The 17,312-nt window shown below is 46.1% G+C and overlaps 1 protein-coding gene across 3 annotated transcripts in view; it reads left to right on the forward strand.

Moving 5' to 3' along the window:
• LOC104935090 (axin-2) overlaps positions 1–16,781 on the forward strand; it is a 72,833-nt gene extending 56,052 nt beyond the window's left edge. For 2 of the 3 annotated variants that reach the window (XM_019273907.2, XM_010750885.3), the window contains 10 exons: positions 1,195–2,141; positions 4,751–4,891; positions 7,520–7,622; positions 9,577–9,717; positions 10,306–10,727; positions 10,845–10,994; positions 11,081–11,314; positions 11,471–11,575; positions 12,203–12,328; positions 15,000–16,781. In XM_019273907.2, the coding sequence (XP_019129452.2) occupies positions 1,306–2,141; positions 4,751–4,891; positions 7,520–7,622; positions 9,577–9,717; positions 10,306–10,727; positions 10,845–10,994; positions 11,081–11,314; positions 11,471–11,575; positions 12,203–12,328; positions 15,000–15,126 (2,385 nt within the window). In that variant the 5' untranslated portion in view covers positions 1,195–1,305 and the 3' untranslated portion in view covers positions 15,127–16,781. Of the gene's footprint in view, positions 1–50; positions 293–1,194; positions 2,142–4,750; positions 4,892–7,519; positions 7,623–9,576; positions 9,718–10,305; positions 10,728–10,844; positions 10,995–11,080; positions 11,315–11,470; positions 11,576–12,202; positions 12,329–14,999 lie in introns of those variants that run through there. The other variant, XM_010750884.3, reaches the window with a different exon arrangement.
• The last annotated feature ends 531 nt before the right edge of the window (positions 16,782–17,312 follow it).

The raw sequence follows: 17,312 nt of genomic DNA on the forward strand, positions 1-17,312 counted from the left end.
TTACCTCCTCCAGATTTTGACACCCCTAGTGATCTACATAGGGACTGAGCCTGCCTACTCTGAGGTCAGTTGTTGAATGGGACAGGGTACAGCAAACTACAGCGCTTGTTTTGCAGCGAGATAGGACACATGTGTCACGGCGCAGGCTTTCAGTAGTCCGTCGTCGCTTTTTTTTGTGCTGGATTACTGTTTGGAGAGTTTTGGACTGTGTTTAGGCTCTGTACTGTACATGGAGTAATTGTTCAACTTTTTTTTGACGGGTTTTTACTCCGGCTGGATCTGCTTTGCGATGGTATGTTGTTTTACGCACGATCCTTCAGCTCTCACCCATCGGATTGTATGATATGATGTAGAGTTACACTGCCTGTTGAGACTGTAAATGATTTTGTGGCGTTTGTAACAGCCAACTCCGTTCGTGAAGCTTTAGCTGCTCGTCGTTTAAGGTAACAAGTCTCTTCAGATCTGGCGCTGAGGCTCCGATTAAAATCACCCAGCTTCTGGCTGACTTGTGTGATTTTACTCCAAAGATCTCACGTTTTCTCTGTTGTGTTGGTAGTTCAGACACGTTGCCGGGGCTGTGGCTTTAATAATGTGCTGCAATAGCCTTCTTGGGCAGATATTAAGGCGATTGATCGCTTACATTTACGCATGAGCGACTGGCTTTTCCCGCGGGGCTTTTTACCCCTCGTACATTACTACGTTTAAGGCCATTGTGCTGTGCAGATCAGATGCATATCCACTCGTCTGTACATTTCTGGGATGGTGAGGACAAATGTGGGCTCCGAGTGGAAACGAGTTTATGTGTGTGTGTGCGTGATGCAGACAGGGGTACGGTACGGTCGTCCGAAACAGATTGGGAATTAATTGGAGTTGAAGCCTGTGACATGGACTCGTTAGGAAAACACGTGTAAGCCACACTTGTGAGAATACGGTTTTGGTGAAGAGTGAAGCTGTGCGAGATGATTATTCTTGTAAAAATGTGTTTTGATGTGACAGATCAATGCACGTTGAGAATGTAGGCTGCAGTTGATCTCTCATTTAGATTATAAATAGATAAATGAAACGAAAAAAGCCTTTCATATTTCCTTTCTCTGTGAACCCGGCGAGGGTTTTTGAAAGGGACTGTTTACTTGATGTCTTTCTTTGAAGTTCAGCAGGATCTGGCTTTGATTAGATCAATACTTTGTGTTTCAGAGTGAAGAGGAGCTGAGAAGCTCCCCCGCTGCTTTTAGAGAGTGAGGAGGATTAGGCTGGAGCTCAGTGGAGGCACGACGGCACTCTCACACGGCAACCGGAGCTGGAGCCATGAGCAGGGCGCTTACGGAGCACATCAGCAGTAGCTTCCGAGAAGATGCTCCTCGTCCTCCGGTACCGGGGGAGGAGGGAGAGGCGTCATGCTACAACCCAAGCAGATCTGCCAAAATGAGAGCCCAGAGCAAGGTTAAAGATACCTCCGCCGCCGCCACCGCGCCTCCCGGCTCCACACCGCGGAGGAACGAGGATGGTCTCGGGGAGCCAGAGGGCAGCGCGTCCCCGGACTCGCCCCTAGTCCGGTGGACAAAGTCTCTGCATTTTCTCCTGGGTGACCAAGACGGCGCTCACCTCTTTAGGACCTTTTTGGAGCGGGAGAATTGCGTGGACACTTTGGACTTTTGGTTCGCCTGCAACGGCTTCAGGCAAATGGACTTAAAGGATACCAAAACGTTGCGAGTTGCCAAAGTTATTTTCAAGCGGTACATCGAGAACAACAGCATTGTCGCCAAGCAGCTGAAACCCGCCACCAAGACCTTCATAAGGGATAGTATTAAGAAACAACAAATAGACTCTGCCATGTTTGACCAGGCACAGACGGAAATTCAGTCCAACATGGAAGAGAATGCATACCAGATGTTTTTGACCTCTGACATATACCTCGAATATGTGCGCACCGGCTGCGAGAACGCGGCGTACATGAACCACGGCAGTCTCGGCAGCCTCAAGCTGATGTGCGGATACCTTCCTCCTCTCATGGAGGAAGAGGAGTGGAGTTGTAATGACCTGAAGGCAAAAACGTTAGGGTCTGTGGTTGGACTGTCTGCTAAAACCCTGAGGGCTACTGCTACCATCCGGACAGCAGCTGAAGTGCTGGAGAACAGTTGCAGGTAAGAGCAGCGCTCACCCAGAGCACGCATGCCCGTGTCATTACATCTTAGTGCACGGTGGTGTTTCAGTATTGCTCACTCTCCTCGTGATCACCATTCCATCATTTGTTAAACTACAGTGAATGTGTGGCAGTTATTTCACACATGCCTAAGAGAGAGAGAGAGAGAGATAAAGGCACTTGATCAAAGGGTCTCAGAGGAACATGCCTGTATATTTGTGCTCTCCTGCTTTGCAGTTAGTCAAGGGGTTGGAGGGGTGGAGGGGCAGGGTGGGTACAAAACATCAATGGATCTGAGTCTTCCTTTTAAGTAAATGGTGTCTTGCAGGCAGCCCTCTGCTGGCTTGCTCAAGTTTCCTGTGCTTTGAAACCCTTCCTCCGGTTCAGCACGAATTCAGACACCAAGCCTTGCGACTGTTACAGCGGCATGAAACAGGATGATGCTATTGTAAAGTTATGCTGGATTTTCTTTTCTTTTTTTCCCCCCTCCTTACTGAGCCGTATAGTTACTGTACACTGTCACAGAATCTCCCTAACCCAAAGAAATGCTAATACAGAGTTAAAAGAACTTGTGCAAGTCAGTCTTATGCCAAGCGGAGATATTGTTCTCTTGGTCAGAGATGAAAGCAGAAGTGTTTGTGAAAAGCATTTGGGCTTTTATCTTAAGAGCTCATCCCACACATTGTCCAACAGCTGAAATCTTTTCAAGCCAGGAACATTTTCAAAAACTGGATTTTATGCGTGAGCCTGCATCAAAGGGCACTTCAAAAAGTTTTTCATTCAACGACTTTGTCCTCACATCTGGATGCAATTGTTACTTAGAGGTTTGACAATGTCTTCATACTTTGGTTTGGTAGGAAAAGTGCAATTTATAGATAATCCATACTTTGCCTGTCAAGTTAACTAAACACTCAGTGAGATGAGGTATTAAAAAAATGTCTCTGGCGTGATTTTTAATAACGGTGTAAAAACTGATTAAGTCTAATAACTCAACTTAAACACTCCCTTGAGGATTTTATCCTTTATGTGAACAGATGTCAGATAACATCATAGCACAGTTACTCATTTGCTCGAAAGTGGCCGTGTTGAGTCGGGAACTAATAAGCACAGGGTTTGTTGACATGTGGGCATCTCCTGGTTTCCTGGTGTGATCCCCTGCATTCTTGTTTTTCTTTTAAAAGAAAAGCGAGAGGGAGAGCGAGCCCTCTCTTTCTCCCTTCCGTCACCCGCGCTCTCCCCCTTTCCCCCTGCCCCTCACCATCTCTTTAGGTCAACCAATTTCCATCTCAAACATGTGGAACTAATTTTGCCACTGCACAGATTCCTTTTTTCCCCTCTTTTTTTTTGAGAAACCTCCAAATCTCAACTCCAAAGTGATAGAAAAACACAACAACAAAACATCCTCAGCTCAGTTCCGCAGCTTCAACCACTGATCCCACTTTGCCATAGATTGTGTGTGTGTCAGTGTTTTCCTTCCTCTTTCTTTTCTATCCAGCACTTTTATCTCTCCTTTCTGAAAAAAAAAAATCTGTCTGACAGAGACTAAGCATGCTTTAGAGGGAGACAGGGAGAGACAAGAGGAGGGGAAGGGGGAAAGACAGGAAGGGGGGGATCATGAAAGAAAGAAAAGAGATGGAGAAAGAGAGAGGGGAGGAGGGGGGGCAGAGAGCCCAGCTGTGCTAAATACCTGACTCTTTGCGCGGACCTTCCAAAGGTCAGGTTTATGCTTGGGGCCTACGGCTTTAGTCATGCTGGGGTTCTCCTCTCAGCACTCCCGGCAGAAGGCATTCTCATAAAGAAAGGGGCCCTCCTTCCCCCTTTCCCTCTCTCCCTCTCCCTCCCTCTCTAAAGCTCAAGTTCCCCCTTCCTCTTCTTCCCTCCCTCTTCCTTGTCCACCCCCTTCACTACTGAAACAGGAATGCAACACAGCAGGAGAGAGTAGAAAGACAGAGAGAGAGAGAGACTTTAGAAAGGAAAGCAGGGGAGAGTGGGTAAAGGAGGGGCCCCAGACTGGATGATAGAGGTGGAGGGATAGATAGAAGTGGGAGAGCATGGAGGAGAAAACACTCCAAGGAAAGAGAGTTTTAGAGTGGAAAAGTGCAGGAGTATGCAGGGGTGGCCTGGGCCAGACAAAAGGGTGGAGAGATAGCAGAGGAGAGAAAACGAAGGGAAATGCTGTTGGTCATCCACACACACACACACACACACACACACACACACACACAGCAAGGCTGCTCACTTCACCCACTTGAAACCATCACTCCTCAACCCCCCCAAACACACAACCTCTGTATGTTAGGGAGGAGGGACATGAAAGAGAGAGTGAAAGAAAAATAGAACCAATTCCATTTCTAATATGGTTGTCACATTCCTCAGGCCCCAAAGTCTCGTGAAAGTGACTCTAATTACAGAAATCTGCAGAGAACGTCAACAAAACAAACTCCAAGCTGTCACGTTAGCTTTTAAATTCCCATAATATGAACAACAGAAGGAAACACAGAGCAAATAAACTTTACCCAACTGTCACATTCTCCACTGTCTTCACTTCATCACAACCTGAAGACATTAGGACATTAAAACTTGACAAATGTTTCCCTGGGTCTTTTGCAGGTCCCATCGTCGAGGAGACCCTGCCAGCCCCTACTTTGTCAACTCTGGCTACATTTTCGCCCCCGCCACCAGTGCCAACGACAGCGAGATCTCCAGTGATGCCACGACGGATGACTCCATGTCCATGACGGACAGTAGTGTGTAAGTGTTTTTATTGAAATCAAAAAGTCGGTCAGTTTCATTTCAAGCGTTTCAGTCCTGTCAACACCTTTCTAGGAAAAAGTCCAGGGGTGTGAAGAAAAATATTTGGCCTTGTAGTTCAACAGACTCAGCTATTCTTGGGGCCAGGGGACTACACTGTTGCAAAATAATGGTTCGTAATGTATTTTAATTATCCTCTGTGATTGACTCCAGGTAACTCTATTAATGTGTAGTTGTTACTGCGGCCTCCAGGGAGATAACTCTGGGAAAGTCATTATGTCTGAAGACCTTTTGAAGTTTATTCTGATGCGTTACAGGCTGGAGAGAAGGAAGAAAAAAATGAGAACGTCTTGATGTGGGTGGGGGCGTTGCCTCATTTTCCTCAAAGTTGAAATGTATCCATCCCACCCACCCTTCTGCCACAACAGACTTGTTTTTTTCATATTATCTAATCGCTTTTTCCCTTTGAAGAGCTGGAGGAGAGGGGGAGGGAAATGGCCATTCGGGCCTCAAGACAAACTCATTGAAAAATGTTGGCACCAAATGAAAGGAGGCTTACTCACATGGTGGGTCGGTTTCCTGCCACTGGCCTCTGCGGCGTGCTGAGATCATGTGTCTGTGAGGCTTTCACAGGGGTTACTCATTTCTAGACCTTGGGACAAGGCATGAGGAACTCCCCCTGGCCAGACTAGGGCACCCCCCAAAAAAAAAAAAAAAAACACCTCCACCCAACCAACCCTCCACAGATTCTCTCCTCCACCCTCCAGAGCCAACAGCAGGAGTGGTTAGGCTCGAAGTGCAAGGGAGTGAGAAAATAAAGTGCATGGAGTATAAAGGGCTTAACTGAATCGCTTTCAGCCTATTGTTAGGTGAGGGGAGCTTAGGGGGATAAGAGGGTGGCTGGCTGCTTTGAAAATGACTTGCACAACTGAATAGAAGATCCCCATAAAGTAAGGGCCCATGAAACCATGAAAGAGTCCATGGCTGTTTTCTCTTCCCCAACCTGGACAAAGCGGCCAGCCATCACATGGTCCGTCAGGGTGTGGACGGTTTGGATTGATCAAAAACATAGTTAGTGATAGGGAAGTTGGCGAGCTTTGTGTGGGAATAATAAGTTTTTGGTGCTTGTTAGCACACAAGTTCCTCTGGGCTGTTGAGTTTAACTTTTGAAGAGTTTCCTGTGTTTCTTCCTGCGCCTTGCGGGATGATGGCTTGTAGTCTCAAGGGTACAGTTTGTGAAGCATTGATTTTGGTAGTAGGCCCCACTTGCAAGACGCTCGCTCCGACACGGGCGATATCTGCAGCAGGTCTCCACTATCTGCTTTTCTTGACAATGTCACTCTGAAATTTGACTTGCAGAACTTGTTTAGATGAAAGAAAAGAAAAAAAATAGGTTCATTGTTAAACAGCCTCATGTGTTAAAGTTGTATTCCTTTAATAGTCCTGACTCAGGTCTTTGACACAGAGATCTCTCCTGTCTCTGTCCACCTCTAACTGATTAATACATTTTAATAAAAAACGCAGCTTCTTCCTCTCCTGTTCAAGGGAACAGTTTGATTAGTATGTCCTTTTACAGTAGTTAAAAGGCACACTGCAAATTTGAATCTCATTTCCCAGATAAAGAACAAGAAGAGGAGGATTTAGGAAGGGGGGTGGTGGAAGAAGGGGTGGGGGGGATTTTTTTTTTCTCTTTTTGCTTATATCTTATTTATGGATTTACTTGGACGCTGGGGAATGCTGCTGCACCAACTTCAAACATTACCTTATCTTACAAACCAGCCTTTTGATGTTGCTGAGATCAGAGGCTCACAGCACAGCGCTTGCCAAACGAAGATGGCAGCGGGTGCATATGTGCATGAGTGTGAGATTTCAAAGAGGCAGCAGAAAAAGTAGCGTTTGGGCTAGGTCAGACACTTCTGAGCAGCCAAAGCGGCCAAGATAATTGGCCCAGCTTAAGTGGCAGCTGACTGGAAAAGCTAGCAGACACAGAATGAAAAATGGAGAATAAGATTTCCAGAATAAATGCTTAATTGTCCAGAGACTGCTGGTATTCCTAGCTACATCTCTATTTTCATATTAATAAATCAGAGCTACAAAGCCAGCAGCTCTCAAGCAGCATTTGCTAGCCTGTTGTAGTTTCCGACTAACCAGCCACCGAGGTCAGCGCTAATTCTTCTGCTTTTTAAACACTGTCAGAGTTGACAAGGACTGATGTAATCTTATCAGTGGGGCTCTTCTTTTGAAGCCCACAGTGAGATGTTTAGCATATCTCTCCCATTGTCCTGGTGTGTTTTGTTATGTGTGTTTTTGTTGCCTTGGCTTCAAGGGCTCCCCGGCCTTTTGATTTAGCTGTAATGTGCCTAGTGGGTGGTTACTGGGTGGTGTTGCGTCGGTCACTTCAATGATGAACTGCCTCCCAAGGGCTCTTTGTCCACAAAGATCAGCTAATGGCACTAATGCACCAACAGCTGGCGTGGCGGTATTGTGAGCCGCGTGAGCGAGCAGCAGTAAATTATTAAAAATAACGTCCACGGCGCAGTTCGTTAGAACACATCAAAACAATCATAAATGAGGGATGGTTGAGGAGTCACCTGATGTAAACGTGTCGTATTTTTTGTTTCCTTACAGAGATGGAATCCCTCCGTACAAACTGGGCACAAAGAAGCAGCTCCAGCGAGAGATGCATCGCAGTGTCAAGATCAATGGCCAGATAACGCTACCCCACTTTCCTGTAAGTCCTACTTCCCTAAGTTCTACTTCCTGTCTCAGTGTTTCCTTTTTTTTTTTTTTTTTTTTTTGTAATCCACTAAAGTCAAACTTTTACACACTGACAAGACAACTGGGTCCTGATTCCCTCGAGGAGTTGTGCTTTATTTTTTTTTATTTTTTCCAGCTCATGTTGTGTCAGAATACTATATTTCATTCCCCCCGCTCGTTATCATATAAAAGTCGGGTAAATGAAAGGCAAGATTTGCATACCACTTCACTTCTTCTTCTGCTTGTTTCAAGCCCCCCCCCCCCCACCTTCCCTCATCCCAGTAGCTTCTGTGGGGCTGTAAATATAAACTTGTGTTGTCATCTCTGTATTCCATCTCAGTAACTGTAGTATGTCACAGCTTTATATGATTTATGCATCAATGCTAGCTGTGGTTATAGCATAGGTAATAGACATCACAACAGTGTCAAAGGTAATGATTGAATCCAGCATTGAGATTACTCTTTGAAATGTATCGCTGATTACAAAAACTACATCCCTGTAGATGAATAGAAGCACGTGACTATTCAGTTTCCACTTCCCACTACTGATATCTGGTCCCATTAGTATTTGGGTCATACGGTGTATGTGCTTTGGATTCATGATTATGTTGACCTGCTAAAGTTGTTGTCAGGAAGGTTTAAAGAAGTGGGTTAGAGCAGACTGACACAGGTTAGGAGGTGCATTTGTTTGAGGCGAGAAAAAGAAACGTGAAGTTCTTTTGTCTTCATATCCAAACACAGGTGTGCGTATGTGGAAGAGCTGTGTGTTGTGTGTGTGTTTGTGTGTGTGCATGCATTTGACAGTGTTTGTGTCTGTTCCCCTTTTTTCCCCCTCTCTCTTTCTCTCTCTCTTCCTCTGTCTTCTCTCTCTCTCTCTCTCTCTCTCTCAATCTCACCCTCTCTCTTTTCCTTTCCCACTTGCACTCCTTTAATGTCTCCCTCCTGATTTGGAGATGGCTCTGTCTCCCATGATGCACCAGCCCCAGGCAGCGGGGGCCCCGTGCAGGGCTGGCGCTCCTTTGCCAGCAGCTCTGCTTGCCTTTCTTCTTCTTCCCTTCATCGTGTCTACAAAGAGATGAGAGGAACAACAAAAAAAGAGTCAAAATCAAGAAAGCCAGTGTGCCAAATAACAAAAAAGTAAGAAAGGGAGAGAGAGAAGCCGGCGCATATAGTTAAAGAAAAAGGAGGATAATGTGACTAGAGTACCTCTGAGCTGCCCTGCATGCAGCCGGGAAATAAATTACTACTTCCCCTCAGATCTTCCCAGTATTTGACTCCTCTATCCTCTCCCTCCCTCTTTTCCCTCCTCTGTCTTGCTCTCTCTCTCTCTCTGCCACCATTGCCACTTCACTAACGCACATCTCAATCCTCTTCCTCTTTTTTCATGCTGTTAATTTTGTCCCCCCTCTCCCTTTTTCTTCCCCTCTCCTCTCCTCACTCTCTCTTCTCTGCCGATATCTGGCTTTTATTCGGAGATTTAAAGCTGCGTGTCCCTCCCACCCCTAGTGTGCGTTTGATGTTTGACAAGGGCCCTTTGAAGTGTGCTGACTTCAGAGGCTGCCGAGCTGATGGCTTGGTCGGGCTACAGAGGGTGCAGGCAGGGGGCCTCCCCTCCGAGCGAGACCAACTGCTACCCCGCCATCGCTACCCCCTTCTTTCCCCTTCGCCCAGCAGCCTGGCACTGCCAAGGGCACTGGGCATGAGAAGATCTGGGGAGGGATGGCGGCGGAGAACGTTCAGGTTAGCTCGAGGGCAAGGGCATCTGGATTAGGCCTTTTGGAATAGTAGCCGGCTTTTTGGAACAAGATAGGATTAGGGCAAGGGCAGTGGATTAATGCAACATATTGCATCCGTCAGAAACACTACGCGGTTACACTCTCGCACACACACACTAAAGTGTCCTTCCCCCTGTGTTGTTTACCCTGCAGAGGACACACCGGCTGCCTAAGGAGATGACTCCCGTTGAGCCTTCAGCCTTTGCTGCCCAGCTCATAGCTCGGCTGGAGAAGTTGAAGCAAGAGCAGGACACCATGAGCTCTTTGGAGGAGAGGCTCCAGCAGATCCAGGAGGTACGGATACACATAAACTTGTTCTAAACAGTCTGACACTTCCACCAACGTTAAGCATGGCTGCCACCCACTCGTATCCAAGTTAACTCTCAGTGATATCTATATTGCACTACAAAAGCCTTCATGCCAGCTTTAGCATGTCGAAGAACAGGGAAAAGACCGAGGGATTTGAAAGTCTGTCTTGGTTTAGCTACTACTTCCTTTTCTCTCACTGTCCTACACTACTTCATCTAGAGGAACTTTCAAACTTATGTTTCTAGGCACACTTGAAGTTCCTTCAAATAGTTAGCACTTAGCTACTCTCCAGTGGCACGTTTGCTGAGTATGTGTAGTGCCAGTCCTTTTTGTGAAGCGCAGGCACACTCTGCATTATAGATGAAGCGCACCCAAAGCCTGTTAGCGAAGATAACAGTGTGGCAAAAAGGAAACTCAAATCAAGTTATCCAGGCGTTTGCTCTCACTGACTTCAGAGGACGATAGATATAAGTTGGTGTAAGTTGAGACATGAATTCCTCTGTATGCTGCATTATCCACACGTGACTGTATGAATATTTTTTCAACTCTTTTTTTTTTTCTTTGCTCGTCCAGGAGGAGGAAAAGGAAGAATGCGGCGACCTCGCTAGCAACACCTCCGTGCATCACCCTCTGCTCCCATCTGGCAGCCAATGTGAGGAAGACCCCCAAGCTATCCTGGACGAGCACCTATCTCGTGTGCTGAAGACGCCTGGCTGCCAGTCACCGGGCGTGGCTAGGCACTCGCCGCGCTCCAGCTCCCCAGATCGGACGGGAGCGATGGTGTCTACTGGCCACGGGCCCTTCTTTGGTGCCTATCCTGGGGCAGCCAAGGTTCTGATGACAGGCAGGCAGTCTACAAAGCACATCCACCACCACTACATCCACCATCACCACGCTGGGCCCAAGACCAAGGAGCAGATCGAAGCCGAGGCGGCTCAGCGCGTGCAGTGCCTCTGCCCTCCAGGGGGCGCCAATTATTCCGACTTCACCCCTGCGTGAGTGTAACTTCTGACCTGTGCTGAGCAGCGTTGTGCATTAGTACGATTACAATTTTATGAAGTGATAAAGCTGCTTCGTGTCTGGTCTTAATTTGCCTCTACTTCTTCCTCCAGTCGCTGCAGCACTTTGTCAAGGCGGCTAGGCAAGGCCTCTGATGAGGGCGTGTCTTCACCGCGCCTTCCCCTAGATGCCACCGACCGCTCTCAGAATGTTTGGCAGTGGATCCTAGAGAGTGAGAGGCAGGGCAAATACAAGCCACACAGGTACGAGTCTGCCACAACATCCTCTGCACCACAGAACTCAATGGCCTGAGTGTCCAGCTAATGTTCACCCTTCGTTGTCCTCACAGCACTCAAGGCCTAAAGAAGTCCAACCCACTTGACTCAACTAATCTGCCCAGTCGGACTTACTCCTCCTGGGGTGGAGGCGGAATTGGCAGTGGGGCTCACCTCCGGGGCCACCACCCAGGTCACCCATTCATCCAGGACCCTGACATGCCACCCCTGCCCCCACCCAACACCCTGGCGCAGCTAGAGGAGGCCTGCCGCAGACTAGAAGAGGTCTCCAAGCCACCAAAACAGAGGTAGACAGACACATTGCATATGAAACCAAAACTGCCAATCATTCCTCATCTTCCACATTTGATTGACTACATCAGGATACACTGTAAATAGTATGTAAATGGTTTCTTTTCATCTTGATGTGAGCATTCAGTCATTGATCTCTGTGATTTTGACAGGCAGTCAACAGCAGCCAGCAGCCTTCAGAGAGACAGGAGCCATCCGGCAGCTGCCTTCCCCACTGGAGGCACCCCTCTAGCCAGTCCTGGACTCCAAGCAGACGAGTACGTGTCTCTTCTTTTACTGCTCTCCTCATGAATCTATAACACAACCCCGTCTTTGTTTCTACAGCTCAGACATTCTTCATTTATTTCTCAGTTGCTTTCGAGCCTTCTAGCTCGTTTCTTACACACATAGATGCTTTTTTTTTTTTTTTTTGCGTTCCCTCTCTTTCCAAGCCTGTGTTTTCAACCTCTTCCTCAGATTTTCTCGCTCTTCCCTTCAAAGAGAGATGTTGTGAGTCAGCATAGCTACGTCTTTGAACTCCTCTTCTCTGGCTTTTTAATCATTTAAGATTAAACAAGCTTTAATACAGAATCCTAACTACCCACCCATCTCCCAATACACACACACACACACACACACTTAGCACTGGATCCAGAAGATGTATTAAGTAGCCTCTGGTAACTCAAAGTTATCAGTTATTTGTTGTTGAATGGGTTGTTTGATGTTAAGCTACAGCCACCTTACTGCAAGGCCTCTTTTAGTTTTAATTGGTTGACCCATGGTGAGTCAGCTGTCTGCTGGCATCGTTAATTAATAATACTCCAAAGATTCTTTGTCTACATGCAACAACCTGACCTCTTCTCTTACAAGTGCAGCTGTTTAAAACAAATTTTTTGCATTTCCAGGTCGAAGGAGCTAGTGGTCACCTACTTCTTCTGCGGTGAGGAGATTCCTTATCGCAGCATGATGAAGACCCACTGCCTCACATTGGGACACTTCAAGGAACAGCTTAGCAAGAAAGGCAACTACCGGTAAATATGAACCACTGACAACAACACACAGATCACATACTTGGGTGTTTATTCACACCTGCTTGGGGTTGGTGCTGTGGCGAGGGTTAGTTCTGTGTATGTATGCGCATTCATTATTGTACTTGTATATGCTTGTCTGCTGAGTGGGAGTGTGAAATACTGGAGCTCAATAGCTGAAAAAAATGGGCTTGATCCACTGTATTCAGGGCTTACAGAGAGAGGGGAGAGGAGGGGGGGGTTCTGGAGTGAATTTTTTCTCACATCTGGTACTGATTTTCATGGTAAGGCAGCCTTAATAAATATGGCTTTGAAGCCTGGGACATTTTATTTTGTGCACAAAGACCATTGCGAGGCCTTCAAATTCCTCCTCCACACTATTGCATCAGGCATTAAAATCAAATGCCGCAAGCACCTTCTTCTGTTAATGACTGATAGAACGCAGCAAAAAATACCTCCTGTCAAAGTCAGACATTGAGGGGGAATTCCTGAACAATGTAAGGACTATTGAAGTAATTTCAAATATAAAGGCCGATCACTTTGAAGACATTTAAATCAAGAAGTACAGACATGCTTTATCAAGTCACTGCTCCACTGCTGCGTAGGTTGTATGCAAAAAAAAAAGAAAAAAAAAAAAGACACAAAGCATGCGCGCTCGTGACATCGGCATTAGGTCGCAGCCACATCTGCTTGTTAGGCAAGAGAGAAGAAGGCCTGCAAACAAGTCATTGCACCCCTGCTATCCCATAACTCTTCAGCGAGCGAGAAGAGGAGGGGGGAGGTGGGGGGATGAAGCGTCTGGCTTCAATGGCAGCAGAATGTGTGGAGTTGGTTAATTTGGACATGGCAGCGGTACAGTGGAGAACAGTACGCCGCGGCTCTGCCAGACGATATTGGTGCCAGATGTTGCGAAGAGAGAAAAATCCTGCCACATAAAACATGTTCCAATGGAAAGACTCCTTCTGTGTCTCTCCGTCTCACTCTCTGAAACAAAGTGATGACTTTGAACTATTTGTGAGTGAAAATGTAGCATTTTCTCCTGGGGGGGAAAAAAAAACTATCAGTCAATTAAATCAAGAACACTAATACATTTCATTGGTTTATACTAATGAAGATAAAATAAGGCAAATCCCGCCTAGTGAAACTTAGACGACAGAGGAAAACTTTGTTAGAATGCCATGTCATTAAATAAAGACTCTGTCACATCGCCGCACACTGGAGCGAAAATCCGTGCAGCTGTGGTAATGCAGCCTCCTCCTCCTTCGTTTGTGTGTAATTACAATCAACGCAGAAAATAAAACTTGTGTGTACGTTTTCGTACGCCCCTCCTTACATGTGTTGTTTGAATGACTCTAAGCTGAAGCGATTGCTCATAAAACGCAGAGCGTTTTTTTTTTTTTTTTTTTTTGGGAGGGGGTATACTGAACGCAGACACACATGGGCAAAATGAGGCATTTTTCCATTACAAAGCTTATCATTAAATCCCCTCCTGCTGATCTTTTGCTGGGTTTAAAGTAGAGAGGAGAAATCATTAGGAGCTCCAGGAGACTTCACAGTCACTGGAACCGAGCTAACCCTGGGAGTTATCTCTGCTTGAGAGAAGAAGAAGAGTGGGCTAGCTATATGACCTGTGACCTCCATGAGACCGTCTGAGTGGTCGCCCCCCCTCCCCTCCCTCTCTCCCTCCCTCCCTCCCTCACAGGATAAAGCCCCTCAGGCTCGGCCCGCATCCAACCTATCACACCCACTCACAGAGCCAAGGAAGGCCCGCGTTCCACTTCCCCCTGCTTTCTTCCCTTCTTCGTGTTCTTTTTTTCCCCCTCTGTTCTCCGCTGGTGATCGGAACGGCTGCCCGAAGAGTGTGTGCCCTGTTACAGCGAGTGTGTGTGCTATAGAGAAACGTAGGGCATGTGCGTGTTTATGTGCAAGCAGCGTGGAGTGTGCTCTCCCAGTCACGGGCAGACTCTCAGGCACCTGAAATGTCAACCTGTGTGACAGAAAGGCCCTTCATTTGACAGCCAGCCCAATTAGAAGCCACGGAGACACAGGGAGGGAAGGGTGCACTGGTGAGGAGAGAGAGGTGGTGGTGGGGGGGGGGGGGGGGGGGGGGCCTTAAGACAGCCTCTAATTAACCCTTCAACTTTAATAAGACCCTGCAGGATAGATAGGCATCTGTAGAATGGCCAGCAGTCACGATGAACAAGTGGATGAGAAGACAAGCACACATGGATGAACACACACACACACACACACACACACAAACAGGCTGTTTCTCGCAGCTTGAATTATCACAGGGAGTGTTTAAACGGAGGGTTCAGCTCTGTTTGTGCAGCGGTGTGATGTGGAGTCAGGCTCTGCCTTTGAAGTGTGCAGAGATGGCATTGAAGGCTATGACTAAGTTGTTTTGAGCAGGATCCATTTCTGGCTCTCAGAGTGTGTGTGTTTGTGTTTGATTTGGACTAAAGGGAGTTGTGCGCGAGCCTGTATATGGAAGTAGTCGTGTAGGTGCCTCAAAGCGGTTTAAAACATGATGAAATGTATCAGATGCACTCCTGCTGCCACTCCTGTCAGTTCAATTTCTGGGTTTTTTGTTGTTTTGTTTTTTTTTTCCCCACGTACACCTACACTCAACATTTTCTAATCATCAACCTCTCTCTTTGTTTTTCCTCCTCAGGTACTACTTCAAGAAAGCCAGTGATGAGTTTGAGTGTGGTGCTGTGTTCGAGGAGGTGTGGGAGGATGCCACCGTGTTGCCCATGTATGAGGGCAAAGTTCTTGGCAAGGTGGAGAGGATGGACTAAAAAGCCACTTTGTTGCTAACCAACCAACCGATGCCCTTCCCCGCCCAACCAAAAGCTAAACTGTCCCTAAAAACTTGAGGAAGAGACTCTTTGTAATTAACAAAAACACTCTGGACTCCTTTTTTTAATTATTATTATTTCTTAATATTAAGCTAAACAGAGTTAATATATCCAGCACAAGAGGAGTGATTGAAGGAAGTCGAGCCAATGAAGTATGCCGAACCCAGAGGAGGTGCCGCCCCTCCCTGACTTTATCAACCAATCAGCCTTAGAAACACAAGGGAATGACACGAGAGACTTTAAAAGACCAATACGAGAAAGATGATGATCACGATGATGATTGGAGGCCAGTGGGGGGGAGACCCCGCCTCTTCTTGAATATAACCACTGAAGATGTAGATGACTGTTTTGTTGTGATGTAATGAGAGACGGATGGTGCGTTCATGCCGGCTTCCCCCGGCCGAGTGCAATGGACTAGCAGGCACTGAATACAGTGTCACCAACCTGCTCTTAATGTTACACTCCAACATCGTTACAAAAACGTCTGTACATGTGCATATACATACGTGCATATATGTATATATACATGTATTATATATAGAGATGCTTTTTGTCATGAGTTGAAAGTTTGTATTAAGTATTTATTGAAAAAAAACCCAACCCTTTGTCCCTCCCTAATTCTTCTTCAACCTGTGTCCCTCCCCCCTCCCTATTTCCAGCCAATGGGCAAGCTGCTTTCAATGTTGGGAGAATACTGTGGTGATATTGTTTAGTGTTTGTTTCTGTTTGTTTTTACTTTACACAAAGGACGTGACACTAGCCTAGCACCTCCCATAGCCTTGTAGCCCCGTCTGACCCAAACTAACAACCTTAGCAGTGGTCTTGTCCGAGGCGCACTCCCTCCACTATTCTAACGGTCAATCCCAGTCTTATATGCTGCTGATAGTTTGTAATGTTAAGTTTTGTCACACTAGTATTTTTCCTCTCCCTCGTTCTCCCCCTCCCTCTCTATTCCTCTCTCAGTCCGGCAACAGAGCTCAATCTTTTTTTGTTGTGCCTTTGTTTGTAAAATCAGGCATTGCACGGGGGTGGGGGGTGAAAACAGTTGCAGATACACACAGAGAGGAGACCTGGAGCACAAGTTGTACCATCTAATAATGGCAGTGTTTACAGCCCGCGCACCAGAATAACTTGTGCTAACAAGAACCAGTTTGGGTCACTGAGAACGACTTCTCGAGGAAGTCAGCTAGCGTGTCAAAAAACACATTTAAAAAAAAAAAGAAAAGAAAAAAAGTGAACGTGAAGAATTATGGCTCCGATATCCTTTGAATGTTGTTACAGTAACATCGTATATAGCAGAGCTCCTGTATACATTGTAATTTATGCATTCTGAAGTATGGATACTGACACATGTGATGCACACATAGAGTACACACACACACACACACACACACACACATACATACGTACACCCACACGCACACACTCGCTGGTGTTTTATGAGTACAGCACCTGTGCCTACATGGATGCCATACCATGTGCTACCCTGTTTCAGGGTTTTAATATATATCCCTTGGTTTTCAGAAGGGTTTTATGTTGAAAAGATATTTTTATGCTTTTAATAATATCCTGTAATCATGTTTTTTTTGTTTTGTTTTTACACCACAGCCTTTTTTTTTGTTTTGTTTTGTTTCATTCTATCTAAACTGTAAATTATACATTATATAAAGAGTTTCATTTAAAGATTTACATGGACCTATAATTATTGTAATTATTGAGAGATGTAGCCTTTATTAAAGTTTTATATTTTTCAAATGAAAGCTGTTGTGCCTGGAATTTCCTTTTTTCATGACTGTACAGAATAACGTGTCGCTCGTTTTCATCACATCTCTGCTGCTTTACAGCAAACAGCCCTGCATTACTAAGAGACGATTGTCTTATTATTATGATTGTCTGAGGCGAGTTACTTAGTGGTGACAAGAGTGGATAAACATATATGTTAGATATGGGAGGGTTCTTGTAGTCGTGCAAATCTAGAAAAGCAGAAATCAGAAACAGCATCTGGAGTATTATTTAACCAATCAACAGCCTTAGTGTGCCTGAGCCTACTGCTTTAAGACACGTACCTTATAATCTGAATCTTCCCGGTGTGATACTGGCTGAAAACCTTTTTTGCATGTCTTACC

The sequence above is a fragment of the Larimichthys crocea genome, chromosome X (genome assembly GCF_000972845.2).
Source record: "Larimichthys crocea isolate SSNF chromosome X, L_crocea_2.0, whole genome shotgun sequence".
In the NCBI taxonomy this organism is placed as follows: domain Eukaryota; kingdom Metazoa; phylum Chordata; class Actinopteri; family Sciaenidae; genus Larimichthys; species Larimichthys crocea.